The sequence below is a fragment of the Anolis sagrei genome, chromosome 2 (assembly GCF_037176765.1).
Source record: "Anolis sagrei isolate rAnoSag1 chromosome 2, rAnoSag1.mat, whole genome shotgun sequence".
NCBI lineage: Eukaryota > Metazoa > Chordata > Lepidosauria > Squamata > Dactyloidae > Anolis > Anolis sagrei.
Window position 1 is genome coordinate 220,535,877 of NC_090022.1, and position 21,452 is coordinate 220,557,328.

General features: G+C 37.8%; 1 protein-coding gene across 4 annotated transcripts in view; it reads right to left on the reverse strand.

Annotated features, from left to right (window-relative positions):
- The window catches only part of SMARCA2 (SWI/SNF related, matrix associated, actin dependent regulator of chromatin, subfamily a, member 2), a 126,315-nt gene that overhangs the window by 17,378 nt on the left and 87,485 nt on the right, over positions 1 to 21,452 (reverse strand). For 3 of the 4 annotated variants that reach the window (XM_060762260.2, XM_067464420.1, XM_060762261.2), the window contains exons 25-29: positions 20,691 to 20,854; positions 20,341 to 20,568; positions 17,547 to 17,624; positions 12,909 to 13,127; positions 2,256 to 2,473 (exon numbers count right to left, since the gene is read on the reverse strand). In XM_060762260.2, coding sequence (XP_060618243.2) covers positions 2,256 to 2,473; positions 12,909 to 13,127; positions 17,547 to 17,624; positions 20,341 to 20,568; positions 20,691 to 20,854 — 907 coding nt within the window. Of the gene's footprint in view, positions 1 to 2,255; positions 2,474 to 4,215; positions 4,324 to 12,908; positions 13,128 to 17,546; positions 17,625 to 20,340; positions 20,569 to 20,690; positions 20,855 to 21,452 lie in introns of those variants that run through there. The other variant, XM_060762263.2, reaches the window with a different exon arrangement.

Below are 21,452 nucleotides of genomic sequence, written 5' to 3' on the forward strand. Positions count from 1 at the left end.
AAAATATTCCTGTTGTGGTAGGCCAACTGTAAAGTAGATTGGCTATAAAAATATTTATTTTCTCCAGTATTTCATCGGGGCTTTTACCTTTTATATGGTTTTGTTTTGATGTCACAATATTATGAGTATAGTCTTTTCTTGGGTTCACATGCTTCCCCTCTCTTTTGGCACAGCATGTGGAACACTTTGGAAGTTTTGGAATTTTACAAAATGTATAAAAACAAAAGGCAGTCATATTTCTTTAAAAATATATAATTAAAGTATTTTCATGGGCCCCTTTTAATTACTAAAATATGATGAATATTGTAAGTAACATTGCTAAAATCTGTCTCAGTGGACTACACAGGAGTTATTTTTTAAACAGCAGTATTATTTCAATGAGTGCGCCAGCTGCACCCGTACCTTGGGAAGTCTGACTTGGCCATGGTAGTCCATGCTCTAGTCACATCCTGTTTAGACTACTGCAACGCTCTCTACGTGGGGTTGCCTCTGAAGACTGCTCGGAAGCTTCAAATGGTCTAACGATCGGCAGCCAGGATGCTAACAGGAGCGGCACTCAGGGAGCATACCACTCCTCTGCTGCGCCAGCTCCACTGGCTGCCAATTTGCTACCAGGCACAATTCAAAGTGCTGGCTTTAGCCTTTAAAGCCCTAAACGGTTCTGGTCCGACCTACCTGTCCGAACTCCTATGAACCAGTTAGGACATTAAGATTGTCTGGGGAGGCCCTGCTCTCGATCCCGCCAGCTTCACAAGCATGCCTGGCGGGGATGAGAGACAGGGCCTTCTCAGTGGTGGCCCCTCGGCTGTGGAACGCCCTTCCTGCAGATATCAGATTGACCCCTTCCTTGCTGGCATTCCAGAGGAAAGTAAAGACCTGGCTGTTTGAACAGGCATTCAACTAAGCAATGTAATTGATTGACTGATTATCGGAACACGGAATAATGGATAATGCGTTTGGATTCTGATCTCATTGATGAGACCTGATGGATTTGTTATATTGATGTACTGATGTATTGATGCTGATGTCTAATGATTTGTGATGCTATTGCTTTTAAATGCCTAATGATTTTGTATTGTGTAGACCGAAACTGTTGTAAATCACTCTGAGTCGCCTAAGGGCTGAGAAGAGCGGTATACAAATAAAGTAAATAAATAAAGTAAATAAATGAATAGCAACTCTAGTCACACTTGGGCAGGGTGTAAGTACAACAATAATTTGAACAGATTAGACTTTGATGCCACTAAAAACAAAATGCCACTAACCTCCCCCTGCCCCCCCCAAAAACCCAGATTTCATGAAGTGATGTGTACATAGATAAAGTGAAAGATAAGCGAAAATTTGCACAGAATCATAGAATCATTGAGTTGGAAGAGACCTCGGGAGCCATTCATTCCTACCCCCCGCCAAGAAGCAGGAAAATCACATTCAACGCACCCCCCGACAGATGGCCATCCAGCCTCTGCTTAAAAACCACCAAAGAAGGAGTCTCCACCACATTCTGGGGAAGAGAGTTTTACTACTGAACTGCTCTCACAGTCAGGAAGGTCTTAGAGAACATAGCTGAAAGGACAACTGTCAGGAAGTTCTTAGAGGACACAGCTTAGAGGACAACTGTGATCCAAAGACATGAGTTATGACTGGAAGAACTTCCCTCCTAGCTTGGGTCAGACATGAGCATTTTCACTCATTACACTAATTAAACCTTAACTTTCAGAGCAAAAGCTGTGACCTATGCCTAGCACTGAAACTGAGAGACTTTAGGACTGGCACTAGTCAGATGAGTGGGGCCTGGCAACAATTTGTTGATGCTGCATCTTAGAATTGCACTGCTGCTTGAGATCTTTTTTACCAACTACTGTGCCCAGAGGAAAAAAAAGCAGTCAGGTTTCTGAACTGTGGCTCCTCGGGAGAAGGGAAGCGCAGTAGCCACAGTTACTCATGAGAATAAAAGTGGAGTTGTTGGGGCTGTTGAAAGAAAGATTTTCTGAAGCAAAGAGGAACAAGAGAAAAGCATGAGCTACAGGGCATGGGACAGGAATGAAGTCTGGCTTTCTTGTGATTCAAAGATGTGTACAGTTTCTGCCAACTGGAGCAAGAGGGAGGAGCAAACAAACTCACAAGGTTCAGCCTTTCACTGCTGGGAAATATCTGGATATTAAACTGATACAGAAGATTTTAAAAAATGTATTTTTAAAATAAGCGCAGCTTGACAACTGAAAATGAAGAAATGACCAAGAGAAATATGAGCTTACCTGTCTTTGTAATTGATCACAGTATCAACGATGGCATTCATCTGCTTTGTCAGCTTAGGGGGATTGGGTGAGAATTTCTCTGCTGGAGGTCTTCCTCTCCTCTTTTTTGTCTTTTCTCCATCCTCTTTGCTTGGATCCTTGTCGACATTTCTTCTCCTTTTTCTTTTTTTAAGCCGAACTTCTTCTTCCATTTCTTCCAAATTGCCGTCTTCGATTGCCTATTAATTATGGATGTATAAAAACATATTTGGAAAATCAAGGATGACAACAAAAGGTTTGTATTTTTAAAAACCCTCTGAAAAATATAAATAATATTGCAATATGAGGTGAATCAATTCATACAAATCCAAATATATATATATATATTCCAAGCCCTAGAGGCAATGAAGAATGGTAAATTAAAAAAAGATAGTAACAATATTGCCTTGAGTAATTCAACTATATCCAGTAGAGCGGCAAGGCCACGCCCCAAAAAGGCCATCAACACTACAATAATGTAGATAAACAATCAAATCATTACCAATGTGATATCTGAAAAACAACATTTCATATATATAGTTATTTATGCATTTTTACAAGCAAGGTATTTTTTATGAGGCAACTCACCACTCCCCCCATTCAAAACGCATCCACATACCTAGGTACCTACTAGATTTTCAAACATAAGTAGTAACAAGACAGATAATTTTGCAGAACAGTTTTCAAACAGAATTTCTAAATCACCTAAAATTAAGACATCTGAAATACTACCTAATTTTCAGCTAGTGTAATATTTACTGACAGCATGGAAGTGGTGGACAACACTAGCATTATGAAATGGGAAACACAACACAAAACGGTCAAGCAACAATACTAATTCAAAATTTACCTGTATTTGTATGCTTTAAAATCACAGCCAACAGCACTATGCAATGAGAGAACAAAAATGCTACAAAACCAAACCTGGTTTAAAAGAAATCTGTTCACACTCTGTCTAAGAAATCCATGTGACAATCAAGACAAGCTGAACTTTCTTTGATTTTACAAAAGAAAAAAAGCCAGAGATATGGTGTGTCAGTTCAGTTTCACGGAATTAAGAAAAAGACATTAAAGGGCATAAAAACCACACATACCATCCCAATTTTTTAAAAAATAAACCACATTAGCTTTTATGATGAATGCATTCTCAAAACATCAGTGTTGATATTGTCCTTTTTGCTTCTTTGTACTGCCTAGAATACATGCAAATGCTAATCAATCCTTTCTCAGAGCTGAAAGAGCTCTAATCATAAGGCAATTACCTTCATTTTTCCACAGCACCAAACATGGCTAATATTTATGATCATGTGAGTGTAACAATCAATATACAAAGAGGGATTACATCCCAGACACAATTTCTTTCACTTGGGCACGTCTCTTGCAAAACGGCTTGTGCATAAAACCTGGTGCACCACACAAAACAGGCAGGCATGTTAAAAACGCCAGAGAGATTTTAGAGTCTGTTTTCTATTCATCCTTCGATGTGCAAATCTACAGAACAAACATGAACGAAGAATCCTGAGGGAGAGCCTGAACGGGGGCCTTAATAATAATCAAAAGACAATTTCCATCATGCTTCCACAGCATTCAGATAACCACTATGAAGGAGCCTGAGAGCTGATGAGTTGGGAGAAAGAAAGGAATGCAACAACAACAAAAAATATCTGCACACAAATCCATTAATATTCATTTGGCTAAAGCAGGACACCACAGCAGCTAGCAAAGATTATGCAAAGGAAACTGCAAATCTTGGACGCGACAATAGCTAATAATAAATACAGCATGCAAGGCTGTCAACAGTTAATTCTATTGCTTCTCCTTAAGCACTCATTTGTACACAGAAAACACAGAGAACACCAGCTTCTGATGGGTTACACACCTACACATGCCTGTGATGTAGCTCTACTGAATCTTCAAGACGGCAATGAAAAAGGATATTTACCTTACCACTATCAGCAGGCCGGCTATCGGAAATCACAGTTAGTGGGGATAAAATTAACAAGCCAGCAAAGCAGCGAGCTGCTAGTCTCTTCATCAGCTGATCAGGAAAAAAAAGAGAGCTGGGGAAAGGCTATGTTTTCATATACAAGTAATTTTATTTTACTGAAAATGTAATACTGAAAGGATTGTAGATACTCAAATCTGCTGTTTCATTCTACCTACCGAAGGCCTGAAGCCTTCTTCCTTCAGCCTGCTTTAATATTGACAACTACTTATCATATTTTCCCTTTATTATTCCAGGAACTCAAATAAGATTTTTTTTTTGGCAAAGCAGGTATTGATTCCTGGAAGCATTTTAATTATAGCATCAATAGTTTAAAAACTGAGATATATAAACAGACACTTTTTTAAAAAGCAAAATACTGAAGTGGAGCTTTTTAAAGCTGTATTACACAGAAAAAGGCTCCACTATTCTCTCAATAAATGCAGATTTTAATTTACAAGTGACTGAAAAACAAATATATTTATATATATTTAAAAATTAACATGTTTAATATGTGTTTGTGAAGAAATAAAATATGTCTAGTTTCAATAATATCCCTGCCCCCAATGAAACACAAGGTTAAAAAAATCCTACTGCTACTTTAATATTTTCCTATGCTATACTTAAAAGGATACTTACATTGATAGATATTTTAAAGAAAGATTTTTTGAAGGACTGAATGAAAAATGGTATTGAAACTGATAATATTCATTTTTGACAGTAAGTATCCAATAGTGGCAAATTTAGGTATATTTATTAATTTATGGATGGCTAGTGAATGTTGAGAAATTTCTTACAAAAATGTGGTTTTTCAGACTTATTTGTTCAGTAATTTAAATCAAGAGTTTAAAAAGCTCTCTGAATTCTATTGATTATTGACATAGATTTCCACATTAGTTTAGTAAAATTAGTTTTTATGTACAAAGCTACATAATTCACAAACCTGGATACAAAAGAGAACACTTAATTTGAAACTGTTAATACTATATTAATTATTTGGATACTGCAGGCAATTTCAAATTTTATTTCAGCCCTGCCCCCTCCAACAGCATTAAGGAGTACTTCTAAAAGGCATGTCACAATTTCATGTCTGCAAAATCTTATTTAACTAGTGTGGCTCATCAGATTTTCTTTATTTTCTTTCTGTCACTATGGTTGCCACAGTGCATACTTCACAAATTTTTGCAAGTGTAATGTTTCATTCAACACTACAAAAGTAGAATCCATTCATACAATAAAACTTCTCTTCCTTCTTCCTCCCTTGAATCTCTTAGAAAGTGTTTTAAGCTCAACTTTCCAGAGTTAATTTTTGGGAATTGGAAGGGAGTTCAAGAAGGAAGAGAAGTGTATTCAACCATTGGTATCTGTCTTACTGGAGTATGGGTATCATTACAATTCATCCATAATAACGAAAAAAATCCCAGAGCCCTTTTCTGATTGGGAACACGTAGACTATACGTGTAATACAAAACTCAGTCAAATTTCCTAAACCCAGGTGAGGTGAGTACAAAAGAAACATGGAAACAGTAGCATGTTAGAGGACACATTAATTGGCTGGGTTTCTTTGTGTACTATTAAAAGTTTGCAAATTATTGGCAGTTTACATTATGCCTATATTTGAAGGCAAATTTGATTTCCTTTCTCAGCCACCAAGTTTCTGGTAACAAAAAGTAATGGATAGCAATACAATGTCAAAACATTGTGTCATTTAAATGTTTGTTAGTTAATAAACTTAACTTTCTATTATCTATCTACTCCAAAATTGGGTCTGAGGACAAACAAATAAGAATACATTTCTACAGAACGAAACTCCCTATTTCCTAGGACTATTGCTCCTGGTCACTTCTGGTGTGAGAGAATCACCAGGGGATGCCCTACGGGGAGGCTTCTCTTTGAGCTCTGAGAAGGAATCCCACTGGAGCATTGCAGCACACCCAAATACCTGGGAGTTGCCTTGGACTGTTCTCTGACCTACAAGAAGCACTGCCTGAATGGCAAGCAAAAAGTGTGTGCTAGAAACAATACCATACAAAAGCTGACTGGCACAACCTGGGGATCACAACCAGATACAGTGAAGACATCTGCCCTTGCGCTTTGTTTCTCTGCTGCTGAGTACGCATGCCCAGTGTGGAACCACACTAAAACAGTGGATGAGACAAGCCGCATTATCACAAGATGTCCGCGCCCTACACCACTGGAGAAATTACACTGTTTATCTGGTATTGCACCACCTGACATCCACCAGGAAGTGGCAACCGATAGTGAAAGGACCAAGGCAGTGACATCTCTGGCCTATCCCCTGTTCAGATATCAGTCAACACGCCAACGACTTAAATCAAGAAATAATTTTCTAGGATCTACAGAAACATTCTCAGGAACACCTCAGCAAGTGAGAGTCCAAAAGTAGCAGACTAAAACCCAGAACCTCCACCCATGGCTGATACCAAATGAGAGACTCCCTCCTGGGCACACAGAAAACTGGAAGACTTGGAAGGAGGTGAACAGACTGTGCTCTGGCATCACAAGATGAAGAGCCAACCTTAAGAAATGGGGCACAAAGTGCGAGTGTGGAGAAGAGCAAACCACAGACTACTTATTACAATGTGGTCTGAATCTTGCCACGTGTACGATGGAGGACCTTCTTACAGCAATATCAGAGGCACTCCAAGTGGCCAGATACTGGTCAAAGGACATTTAATACAATGCCAAGTTTTCAAATGCTGTACTCTTGGTTCACTCTTAATATGACAAATAAATAAATAAATAAATATCTAGGACTATATCCCACAGTGGGGTGGTGGTGGGGAAGTATCATACCGTAGTGTTATGTCCCATAGTGTTATAAAGGACATCCTTCCGTTTCTCATTCCTCTTCACACATTCTTTTTTCTTGCCAATTTTACTGAAATTATCAGTTTTCAGAAAGCTTATCAGATACTTGCCTTTTCTCTCAGATCCCAAACTCTACTACAGTCCATCCAAGCAGCTAATCTTAAAACAGACACCACTTGAGGGGAAATATGAATTTCAAAAATTACCATGCCAAGCTCATTAAGAAGAATTTTGGGAGAGAAATGTCAATGCTTGGCAGCCACCTACCCATAAGAACGCAAATTTGACTGCTCCTATCCCACATGTTTTTGGGTGTTTTCTCCAGTTATCTCCAGGTTCGTGAGTCCAGAAGGCAATCTCTGACCTTCTTCTCCCCCCCCCCCCCCGCCCCCTTTTTTTGGACTGTTTCAGACATTTCCCTAACGAAGCTTGACTGAGCTGATAGGAAATTCCCCTACATTGTAGGATGGGCTCTATCATAAATCATACCCTCAATGGATGGTAAGTGTTTAGAAAGGGGAGGCAGTGTGGGATAAAATCCCTAGACATTATGGTTTGGTGGAATCAAAAATATGCAAGTCCCAGAATTTAAAGGGTGAATATAGTTGAGGATAAATCAAGGGCATTTTATTCATCATTTCTAAAGAGAAAATCTAAACCCTGGGAAATTTTTCAAAGTCAGTCCAACTCATAGAAACATCTGGCACAAGACATTTCAAATGCAGGATAATGGTTATTGTATTCTAGTTCTGTGAAAGAAAGGATTAATATAGGTAGTTTCATTCCTGTTTGACTGTTTGAGAAATGAAGTTGAGACAATCAACTTATAAAAGGTCAACATATAAAACTTCAAGGTATTTTTGTTCAATTCTAATGCTTTGAAAAATGCAGACTCTAGGAACTTGTTCATTAATGTGATCACTTTGAAATCTCATGTCTTTCTGGGATGTCATAGTAAGAAAAATTCCATGAAGCTTCTGTGCAGAGTGCTGTATAGATTAGCAGCTGAACAAGGCTTACTGCAAATGACAAAACTATGGAAACCATAGGCTACACTATGATGTTCAATTCCTCCAAATATTCAAATTAGCGATACAGAGGAGAAAGAAGAAGTGCCAAGACACAAACCAAGAGCTACTTCTAGTTACATTATGTTTCTCAGAAGACCTGAGTCTACAGGGCTCCTTGAAATACAGAAAGATACTAATGAGTTTTATCACACAGAAACATACCAACAAAGGCAACTATTTCTTCATATTTGTTTACAAAATATGGAGAGATAACTTACTAAATATTAGAAATTACAGTGAGATATATCAATCATACTAAGAAGCATTTTTTTTCTCAAAGTTCATTCTAAAGATTTGTTCAAATTAACATTTTATCTCCTGTTAAATGGTGGCTATAGTGATTGTTCTCTTTCTAAATGCAAGTAAGACAAACCTTTTTTTCACTAGAAAAATACGCCTTTAAAATTTGGTTTTCAGTGGCAATAAAAACCATCACCACTCCTTGATGTATTCTGCTTTTAATGTTAGGGAGAAAGTCTTATAAATGTTTCTGGTTAGAATCAAGAAAGCCACTCCAACCTCAAAATACCACTACAGGTGTCACACTTCCGGTTCCTTAATCACGGTGAAGGGATCATATTTCTTCAACCAACACAAATCCCTCTTCTCCATAATCAAGGCTAATGTTAACTGCAATTCACTGTTAACTGGTATCACAAATCAGTCACATACTCATAAAAGTCTTCTCTTGTGTTTAAGGCAGGCATGGAAATAGGGGGCAATATGTACTAGACAGAAGAAAAGACTGGTTTGAAGCAGAAAAGCATACTTCACAAAATTTAAAAGATCAGAGGTATTGTGTGCGCTTTGGGCCAGTACTAAAAAAAATCTATTAGATCTAATAGACTGTTCTGAGTCTGAAAAAGCTAACACTTTTCTTTTTATCATAGAATCCTAGAATTCTAGAGTTGGAATAGACCCAAAGGTCATCCACTCCATACCCCTGTCATGCAGGAACCCACAATTAAGCCTTCTTGACAGATGATCATCTGGTTTGCTTGAAAACCTTTAGAGAAGGAGACTCCATTACACTCCAAGGTACAGCTCTTACAATTAGTAAGTTCTTTCAATGTTTAGGTGGAATATTTTTTTTCCTGCAGTTTGAAGCCACTGCTCAGTGTCCTAGTCACCAAAGCAGAAGAAAAAAAACATGCCCCCTCCTCATCGTGAAATGCTTTCAAATATTTAAACATGGCTACCATGTTCCCTCTCAACCTCCTTTTCTCCAAGTTAAACATACCAGCTTTCTTTCTTTAACTGTAGTGCCCAGAACTGGACACAATATTCCTGATGAAGTCTGACCAATGCAGAATGTTATTGTAATACAGGGTTAATACCAGAAATCATTCCCGTTTAAGAACAGGTTATCCCCAATAAAATTTATTTCAACTAAAATAATTCATAACCAACAGCTTGGAGACCATAGTAACGGAAAGAAACTATTTGCTTCATCTTTTTTGACACAATCAACTAAACCAAATAGACTGCCTGAGGAAAAGGCAACTTACCACCTGAACCTATCTTTCAAACAACAAAAGGAAATCCTTATTGAATTTTCAACTGATTGACAACTTGGCATCCAAGAAGAAGAATAGTTCTCTTACTTGGTAACATACTTTTGAAACCACAACAGCAAAGAAATTGAGACTGTAGAAGAAGCACAGTTTCAACTGGGCCTGGAATTACATTCTTCTGAGACTACAATTTAGATTGAAATGACTTTTTTCCCCCAAGGCAAATGCTTTCTCCCCCCAAAAACAAAAACAAGAACCGCCAACATACTTTGTGATGAAGAATGATGCATATGGTTATTGAGAAATGTATGCAAACAAAGGTAAAAAAAAATAAAGTGGAGGGGTACACATTCAGATTCATTTTTTTCATGTAATGTCTATTGTATATCATTCCCCTATCATCCTCTCACTCAACCTCTTGTTCAAACATGTGACATCTATATATTCATTCATTTACACTCTCATAAACACATTCAGCAATGATCATGTTTGGACATTCTTCAAAACTTACAAATAACTGAGACAGACAAGAGTTATGGATAATGGGAGTTTCTTTTAGTCAATTGAAACCTGGACTCTTATAACCCTCAGCTATGAGTGTTTCAAAGCTATAGGCTTTGTTTACTGCTCTTTTTTTTCTTTTATTATGTTTATATAACTCTGAAACTGATTTTTAGGTAGTGTTCTATTATCGGGCCACTAAGGGGTGCTAGAGAGATAGTCCATTTTATGGGGGGTGGAGGGTGGGTTGAAGGAGCAAAACCATTTTCCCCTGTTTTCCTGTTATTTCCCCCACCCTTGTCCCTGTCCTGGAAACAATCCTAGTTTATGATATGGGAAGGAGGGAGGGGAAATAACCAGCAAAAACAGCACCTCCTAGTGTCCTTCGTCCAGATAATGGAACAGCATCGATTTTGTTGTTGTCTGGTATTTTGTTCGGGCATAATATACACTTTTTGAAAGAGATAGTCATGCCTCTATTTTTCTTTAAACCTTTTGTTGTATAGCTTGAGTTGTCGTTGCTGCCTTTTGAGGCGGATTTAAAGAATGGGCCGGTAGCCCCGCAGCAGGGCTATTTATTGAGTGGAGAGAAAGGGGCGGGGCTACTCTAACGGTCAGTAAGTAGCTCGTGAGTGTTCGTTGCTGGCCTGCGCGAGCGCAGGGATTACAATTGTGTGATTCACAGGCATACCACGCGGGGAAACCAGCAAAAACAGCACCCCCTAGTATCCTTTGTCCAGATAATGGAACAGCATCGATATTTTTTTTTAAAAAAAACAGCTATCCCTCTGAAAATTTACATGTTTTCTGATTTAAGTTGTTAGCAGATCCTTTATTGACTATTTTACTATGTCAAATGGGCTCTAAAGAATTTGCATTGAAAGTTTGGTAGACATATGTAGATACTGCTGAATGGATCTGCATCTAATGAATTTACCAGAAACATATTAGTTATTAACACTTCTACTATCTTTCAACACCAGAAAGACATAATTGTGATTTGATAACTCTAACTACTTTGGGATAAATCTACAGCTGCAATTCTCAGCTGCTAGTGTAACCAGCAACGGGAATAAAATGGTGGTTGGTGTTGTGATCTTGTGTGTACATAGCGGAAGCTATCTCTTGTCAGGAGAGAAGTGTCCTACCAACTCCCAAATTGTTCAGTAACCAGCAAGGCAGTTTTTTCTGACAATGAAGACCCCTTTTCCCTCAATATGTATGCAGCTGACTTAACTTCACAAGCCACAACTCTGTCCAAGAAAGTAAGAAATCAGGTAGTCCATCACACATCCAACCAACAAACTAGAAAACTGAAGAATATTGTAATGACAAGGATTTTTGGAAAAATTAAAACATATGCATAAGCAAGTATCTAACTATAAACAAAGTCTCTGTTCTCGGGCATTGTTCTTGATCTGTTTTGTCTAATAGGCATAAGCCAATGGAAACATATAGAATAAGTTTAAAACTCTGACAAAGTTCTAAATCATTTTCCCAACCAGACACATGACACAGAGTAATTAGCAATTTATTATATAGCAAGAAATTGATTGCATCCAATTAAGAACTGTTTAGAATTATAAAAGTGACATGAAAGCCATGAAAAAAATGCAGATAGCATTAATTTGACAATTCTTGGAACAGCTTTCCTTGTCTGAACAACTACAAAAACCATGTGAATTGTCTTTATGGACTTAATTGTACCAGGAAAATTTCTTGGTGGTCCAAGTTACTATTTCTTGTAACAACTAAGGCTTGATCTTGAGCCTCTTAGCATGTGGAAAAACACAACCATTCACAAGATGTCTGCATAACTAAAGGCTTCCCCAAGTATGACCTGAACCAAAGATTGTGATTTTTTAAAGGACCAAAGGGAGCTAATGAAGGCTTAAAGTTGTTTATTACACTTTGGAAATAATGACCTGTTGAGTTCAGTTGGAAACCAACATGCACATCAATTGGCCCGGGAAAAGGCTTAATCAAATCCCTTTTGCTACATGGATTGAGCATTTTGTTTATACTTTAAAATATCTGCCAGATTGCATCAATACACAATGGAAATGTCAGCAAGAAGATCTGGAAGGTATTTCATAGGTACTATGTGAAATTATTTAAAATGAATCAGATTCCAAAGAAAACTAAAGGAGTCAACAAAGTGGGATAAGCAACTGGTGGTTCCCATCTCAGTGGAGAAGTGAAGCTATTCTGAGTTTTAGCTCAGATTTTGAAGGAGCAGATTCAAGATGCATAATCTAATTTTGGGTAGAATTCAGTACCCATATTACTTCCTTAAACTAAAATGTATGACACAGGAGCTATCAACCACCATTGAATGAATTAGGGCAAGTGTTTCCTTTGGTCTTATTGCTTACTCAAAGGTTCTTTCAGCTGCTAGAAAGGGAGAATCTCTAAATAGAGTCAAGCAGTAGTAAAACTGGACTCAGGACTATCATCCAAGGTGTGGCAGCAAGGATCTAGTTCTTCCCACCCATATTTTTTTCCTAAGATGTTGACGGTAGAGAAATGTAGAAAATCCCCTCCTCTCTCCAGCAACATATTATACCACTCAAGTCTGGAAAAAGAAGAGCAGCTCCTTCTTGCCAAGCTCCAAACCTCATAAAACTACACTCCTCACTGATTATTCCCCTATATCTGTTGCTATAACTTTTGGTTTATCAGCTTATGTCCTTCTAATTCACTAATAATGCAGAAAGATATTTACATGACATACCCTTAGCCACTGTTTCTCCGTCAAGGCATCACTGTAATCCACATCCCTGCGCTGGCGGGACCCTCGCCCAAATATTTTCTCATCTTCTTCTTCACATGTAAGTCTTTCAACTTCAGCATCATCTTTAATTATCCAAGATGGCAGTTCATCTTCCTCCATCAATCGTGGTTTACGTTTTGGATTTCGAGCATCTTCCCGACGCCGGTCCATATCCATTCGCTGTATAAAAATGCACATTAAATGCAGAAAAAATAGTCAGTTCCATGTTTGCAACAATTTTAGTTTGTAATGTGTGTTTAAGATTTTTATTATTCATAATAGTTTATTTATTTGCAGGCTATATAATGGGTTTTGCAAAAGTGTGTATAACTTCTGCAAGATTACTCAGTGGTTTTCCAAGGCTGGGAAGAGATTTGAAATCTGGTTTCTATAGTCATAACCCATTGCGTACCACACACTGGCACTCTTTTTTAAACTTGTAAAGAATAATTGGAGAAATGTACAGAATGGGTTTTTGAGATGTACAAAATCTGAAATACCTGCTGAAGTTAAATAGCATATGGTTAATCTGTGTATTTAAAATGTATGATCTGGACACTGAAATTGCTAAGTTTAAAACTTCCAGAATTATTACTGAGAGGTGGCAAGTATATTTAATACTCTTCCTAATATGAACTCAGGTGATTAGTGCCTACATCCCCAAGGGCCAAATTACATTCCATATGTTGCAAAGACACATGGAATAGCCTCACATGGTTGAACATTTAGTATGAGAAAAAGTAAATAGTGCCTCTAAAATCCTTAAGGGTGTGCCATTTGCCATTCACAGTCTCTTCCTGCCCCCACTACCCACAGCCCTAAAACAGAAAGGTGTTTTGTTTTGAAGACTTCTCCCTCAACTTTCTTTGGCCTCAGATAGTCCCTTTTTTCTACCTGATGGCAACTAAAATTGTACACTCCAAAATGAAAAACCATAACAGAAAAAACCCAAGAGTGGTATGTTTAGAAAAAGCCTGTAGTTTGCGAAAGCATTCAAAAACAAAATGAAACCTTGTTAAATAATACTTCTAGTGTTATTAATGGTGCTTAGAAGTCATAGGCTGTGGAGGAAAGTAGACAAAGTAATAGGGAATATGGAAAGAATAGAACAATGCCTGAAAAAGAGGATACAATATTAGATTTGCTGCAGATCCTAGTTGTTAGCACATCTTAGTATTTTTGAAGAACCATTGAGTTTTCCCCAAACTAGCTTTTCACAAATGCATTATGCAGAGATGTTACACTGAAAGTTACTATAGCTGTGGCCATTGTCACAATGATTTTTTTCTACATTTGTTTTTAAGCTTTTCTCTGCCTATATGTATGGGCATGACATGAAATGCAGTCTAGACATCATCCCCTCTCACAGCTGTGAAATAATTAGGAGGTTACAGAGATTGACTGTAAATTTTTATCCATTAATTCTCTTTCATCTGTTACTACAGATTTAAATGGAATTCTGAGTTAGTTTAAAAATTAGTTAATTAACAAATGAACTTAGCTTATCTTGTTTGACAACACTGAACAGAGACTCCAAATCATTCTGCAGCACAGACTACTGATGACTGCTGTTATCCTGAGAGGTGTACAGATGAATAATTCACAGAATGTTATTATTTCAATGGAGGTGTTTGATCTACCCCTTATAAGGGTTCAGGTTAAAATGTTTTTATATGCCTAAAGTTAACATTGAGAACAGTAACATCCTCATAGCTCTTACAAACTGATCAATTAAAGTTTTAAATATTTCTTTAATCAAAATTCTGTTTAGCTGCAATAAAAATGGCCACATTCTCACGGTCTAATAAATATCACTTTACCCTATAGAAATGAAGAGACATCACTAGGGTGGTGAGAAGTCTGTTGTGGTTTTGATGGATTTCTAACTGCGTATAATTTGAAAGTGATGGCACTATATTACTGCCCTATATTTGATGATGATGTTGGCTCTTCAAAAAGAAAAAGAGCACTTAAAAATACAATTCCTTTCACTGAATGAAGACACCTAAACATGTGTGGTGTGGTGGAGGAACCTTCAAAGATCTTTGCGGAGAAGAGTCTATGAAATGAAAATAGGTTTCTATCAGATAACCCTCAAGTCTTCCATGCTGGTGGCATTTATTGGAAACTGAATCAGTCCATTCTCCCTCTTCCCTCAAAGAGGCCTGCTCATTCTTTTTGTTGTTGTTGTTCATTCGTTCAGTCATCTCTGACTCTTTGTGACCTCATGGACCAGCCCACGCCAGAGCTCCCTGTCGGCTGTCACCACCCCCAGCTCCTTCAAGGTCAGTCCAGTCGCTTCAAGGATGCCATCCATCCATCTTGCCCTTGGTCGGCCCCTCTTCCTTTTACCTTCCATTTTCCCTAGCATAATTGTCTTCTCTAAGCTTTGCTGTCTCCTCATGATGTGGCCAAAGTACTTCAACTTTGTCTCTACTATTCTTCCCTCTAATGAGCAGTCGGGCTTTATTTCCTGGAGGATGGACTGGTTGGATCTTCTCGCAGTCCAAGGCACTCTCAGAACTTTCCTCCAACACCACAGTTCAAAAGTATCTATCTTCCTTCGCTCAGCCTTCCCTAAGGTCCAGCTCTCACATCCGTAGGTGACTACAGGGAAGACCATGGCTTTGACTAGGCGGATCTTTGTTACCAGTCTGATGTCTCTACTCTTTACTATTTTATCGAGACTGGACATTGCTCTCCTCCCAAGAAGTAAGCGTCTTCTGATTTCCTGGCCACAGTCTGCATCTACAGTAATCTTTGCACCTAGAAATACAAAGTCTGTCACGGCCTCCACATTTTCTCCCTCTATTTTCCAGTTGTCAATCATTCTTGTTGCCATAATCTTGGTTTTTTTGATGTTTAGCTGCAACCCAGCTTTTGCGCTTTCTTTTTTCACCTTGATTAGAAGGCTCCTCAGCTCCTCCTCGCTTTCGGCCATCAGAGTGGTGTCATCTGCATATCTGAGGTTGTTAATGTTTCTTCCAGCAATTTTCACCCTAGCTTTGCATTCATCAAGCCCCGCACATCGCATGATGTGCTCATTCTTTAGTTCATACATATAATGAATGTTTCATCTGCATTCCTGCTCCACCAATCCCCCATTCTTACTCTTAACTGTAACATTATTTACACCTTTGTACAGTCCACAAGGGTCTCAGATTATGTGGCTCTGTTGGTTTTGTTTTTAAAGGGTGCTTTTAATGTGATTTTCATTGTTCTGATTTTATGACTATAATGTTTTAATATTGTGCTTAGCATTCCTGTATACGGGCAATTAGCAATTATTTTACTGTTTTGCATGTATCGGTCAATCACCACTCTCCAGAGCAGACACTTTTTGATCAAGCTCAAGGGAGGAACCAATAGAAAGCAACATAGGCAAACAGACAGCATACAAGAATTAGAGTAACCAGTTGGATTATCAGCTGAGCAGGTACCACAGCAACCTCTTGTGGCATGCAGGGAAAATGCAATCCAGGACTTGTCAATCCAAAGGACAGGTGTGTGTTTTATTTCATTCTGGTTTATAGGAAAGCACAAAGAAGAATGATCTTTTTAACTGAGGTGCATCGATATAGTAACAAGGTCAGATCCAATTTTTCCCACAATGTGAACAAAGAGGCTAAATTTTACAAAACCAGAACACAATTAAGGGCGCCTTCTCTGTGATCACTCCCGATCTCTGGAACTCCATCCCTAAAGAAATAAGAACGGCTCCACCCTCCTCTACTTTAAGAAACTTCTAAAAATGCACTTTACTGTATAGAGAGGAGGCTGACGACTGCTGGCTGTTATGATACATCTTAAATGAAGCATTGTTGACAGCCATTTTTAATGTAATGTCTCATAATTTGTTTTAGGGCATACATTGTGATGTTTATTTATGTTTTAGTTTTTATGTCTTAATGGATTGTTCTTGCTTTTATTTTATTTTGATGCTTAATTCCTTTGTTGTAAGTTTCCTGTTGTTACTCTCCATTATTCTGTATTATTTTGATGCATTTGTACCTATTTTGAGGCATTGAATGTTTGCCTGTTTTAGGCATAAACTACCCTGAATCCTTCCGGGGAGAGAGGGTGGTCTAGAAATAAAAGTTTTATTATTGTTGCTGTTGTTATTATTATTTCACATAATAAACTTCTATATCACGAGATCAACATCAGGGCTAGCTCTATCTGCATTGTTGTTGTCTGGTTATGTAAAAAGTAATACTTCTAAAAAGAGATAACTTTCAACCTAAAACATCAGAGTTCTGGATTGCATGCAGAGATGTCTCAAGTTGGAGGAACTGTGACTTTTCATTTGAAAAAACCACAACGGAGGCAGGTAAGGACAGATGCTTATGTGTTTACTTAATGATGATGATAAACACCTCAGTACAGCTCATTTTCTTGAAATGGCATATGTCTAAAAACATCATCTAGCATTTCCGAAGGGGCCCTTTAAAACCTTCTGGCAGAAGAGACAATATATTATCTAGAACACACTGTCCTTGCATTGCTCATTTTCAGAATTTAAAAAGGAACTACAACATATTAAAAACTATACGGTGATGGTAATCAAAAGCAAAAGTCAGATTGTATAGTCATACTTACCATGAAAAGATCAAATTCCTCTTCACGTCTTGCAATCATCTGATTTAGTGTCTCATCATCAGGAACTTCATCTTCTTCCTATTGATGGAGAGGGGAAAATATAGAAAATGCATGTAGCTCTGTGGAGGTGCATAGACGTTGCTGAGGCATACAGAAGATACATAGATTTTCAGAAGAAAATATTTGCAATTGTAATTGTAAGGCCATGTGAAGAATTTATATGGATGTACTCTGACTTATGCTATACAACTTATTATACTTTTAATACAATGTATGATCTTGCTACATTATCTTTCTGCTTGATGAAAGTAGATTTAGAGCATAATCCTATGCACTTGTATTTAGAAGTCCCACTGAGTTCAAGCGAGGGAAATTTCTGAGGAACCATACAAGGACTGTGGCCATAGTGATTAAAATGTTTTGCCAGAAACAGGGAATACACAAGAAAATACTCAGAGACGGACAGCCATCAGCCAGTTCAATTCCAGGTATTTAAATGAACTGTAAAACCAGTTCCATTACACCTGTGTGTTTTTTTTCATAATTAGCCAATTCACTTTTGAAACGGATTTTAAAAGAAATTTCTGATTTGGTATTGGAACCTGCTGTTTGAATAATCCACTCTTTAATTCCTTTCCATTTTTTCCTTTTAAAAATAGTAAATAGGAAACCTCTCTCTACTACAATTAAACAAAGCAGCAAGGATCCACATCCATTTAAGACAAAAATATGTTTTATTTCACCTGTTTCTGCTTTGTATGAGTAGTCTTTATTTTTAACTGCAGCATGCATCTTAAATATATTTTTATTTAGAGCTACAAAGAAAAGCAATCCATTAAGTCTCACCTCTTAATATCTACAACAAACCAGGCCTTTGCCACAGATGTTCCACTGCATTATAAAGAAGGAAAATGTATTCCATGTAGTTTCCTTCCCTAAAGCAGCCTTTTAATTTCATCCCATCTGTCATGAAGCAAAAATGAGACTCTTCCCAATTCACACCTCTTCTACTATTCTATATGAATTGTAAAGTACTAGGCATTCATCTACTGCAGTGTTCAATCTACAAACTAATACTCTCACACACATATGAACAAATGATTGAACGCTTTCTCCTGTCACCCATCACAGACCTGCTTAAGCTCATTAAAGAATTTATATTTTACTTTCTATCTGTTGCTCCTGGAAAAGTTTTATTTCTCTCATTCTAGGAAGACCCATGAATTTGTTTGCAATTTCTTATACAAATGCTAAAACTAATTGGGGGATGTATACAAAATGCAAGGTCTTACTATACAATGCTTATTCCATTTTACTGCACCTTGTGCTTCACTTAAGACATTCACCTCCATCGTTTGAATAAAAATGAGAAGCCCCAAGTTGCTTATGTACGCTGCCCAGCCACAGGACCATTTATTTACATTACTAACCATCTGTTCATTTAGTCATCTCATTTAACAAACATAAAAAAGAACCTCTAGAAAGGCCTGCTGCCCTTCCTTAAATAAATATTGGTCCTTTTTTCTAGACATCGGATGAGTTGGTGGCAGATAGCGGTTAAAGCTAGTGAGGGTCTAACATGCAGTCCAATCTATGAAGTATGGGGTGCACTAAACAACCATTGCTGCTGTGTAATATGATTGCGATTGACAATTACAGGTAGAGCTTCTGCATTCCATCTTAATTGACTACTAAAACTCAGATGAAAATGTAAAATTCAGTAATCTATATTTAGATGTCACTGGTTTCACATGCTACAAAAATGGTTTTACTGTATTTGAGGAAGAGGTAATGGGGTGGGGGGATTAATTTCTGGAAATACAGACAAAAGTGAAGAAAAAAAAATCTAATTTTCATATGTCAACTGAATTTCAACTGTAAGTAGATTGAGAAACATCATTTCGTGTAGTAATCTTTGTGGAAGACAATATTCAAAACTTTCCAAGCTCTGATTTATGCACAGGCAGCTTTATTCTATAAAGATACCAGTGAAAATACTTGGTTTTGTTAATGTTAAAAACCCATCAATCCCACTTTCAGTACATTTTCTTTTACTTCCAAACCCCCAACTTTATTTCACTAAGATCTTTGGACCTCAGTGCTTATTCAGTCTTTCTATCTCCTGTTTCTATTCCTGACACAAATCAGGCACCAGGAGCTCCCGCCTTAAGGATTACCATAATGAAATCATGGATTTTGTGACCCTCGGGTATGAACACCACCTGTATATGACATGTTCCTTCTTGCACGTGAAGCCACTAATCTGGGGGCAAGACCACACTGCTGGCAACTGATCTTTGTTACGTTTTTTAAGAGGCAAGAATCTGTTTTCCCCAAATGAGATTATTTGAGAAACATAAGTGTACATTACATACATCTCTGAGTATATTTGGTTAGATCTTGAATTACCTCATGTGAGTGGAAAAACATCTTTTGTCTATAGAAGGGGTACCACTGGAAGGGAGTGGCTATTTTCATCAACATCCCCTCTTCTCTGCAGCCTTTAGTGGCAACTACCTATAATGTTCCAAAAATTCTCCCAGCCCTCTTCAGCAGATTGGGGTGTGTGTGTGTGTAAAAGAGGGAGGATCTAATTAAAGAAGGGAAAGTTTAGTGACCTTTTTCACACATGTCGGTGGGAGTGACCTGTTCGTGGAACTCTATTGAGATGATGCTTCAACCAATTGTATGTTAGTTACTAAACTAGCTGATGAATGCTGGACTGCTGGGAGCATGGTACAAAACAGATAATTGCATTTCTATTGTTAACATTTGTAACAAGTTTGCATAATACCTCATTTTCTTCTTCATGTTCCAAGATTGCCTGGAGAAAAGCTTTCCTCTCATGGCTTGAAGACTTTTGGTCAAACATGCCAGCTTGAATAACCTTTTGATCCACATTCAGTTTATATTTGGCAGCTGAAAGGATCTTCTCCTCCACACTATTCACTGTGCACAGTCGCAGCACTCGAACTTCATTCTGCTGTCCAATTCGATGAGCTCTGTCCTGTGCCTGTAAATCCTGTGGAAAACAAAGGTATTGTGTACAACATATTGGGCTCTTGCAGTCATAGGGTAAAACCAGATAAAGGGGATATTTTCTTCATACAGTAAAGGAACACTAAATAGTTGTGAGTAAATAACCTGGTGAGGATTCCAGTCGCTGTCAAAAATGATGACTGTATCAGCTGCTTGAAGGTTCAATCCCAGACCTCCTGCTCTTGTACTCAAAAGAAAGATGAAATACTGGGAATTAGGTTCATTGAATTTCTTCAGCAGAGCTGCTCGATCTTCTGATTTTGTTGTTCCTGAAAAACAAAGCCAATAAAATGTCACATGCTATGCACATTTCTCAAAGGAAGCATAAGGAGGAGTAAGGGAGAGGAAGAAAAAAGAATGTGGCAACATCTTTAAGACTAAACCCCCCTTTTTGCATGAACTTTGGTGGATATAAACCCACTTCTTCAGATAATATACAAAGTGGTATTGACCAGGTATAAAGCATGGTTGTGGGAGTGGGAATATAATAGAATTCAGATGGGTCAGGATAGAGAATTCTGTGACATTCCCAATAATCTAATACCAAGTTGGTTGCTTTCTTCCAACAGTTAGCCTCAGGAAGGCAAGGAAAAGCACGGTGGAACTTCCTTGGATGGGGATTTTAATAGTAGGAACATGGGGCATTTCAGCTTCTACTTCTGCTTGTGTTTCAGCCTGTGCTTCTTCCTCTACTTCCACGAGTGACCAAGTGGAAGCAAATATCCTAGTAGCTAGTGAGTGCACAAGAGTCATGGGAAACCTGATATATCTGCACTTTTTCTCTTTTAGACTGTTCAAAAATTATTCATCTTTCATTTCTCAGCAATTCTTTTCCCTATTTCTTCAGTTTTTCAATTCACTCCTTTC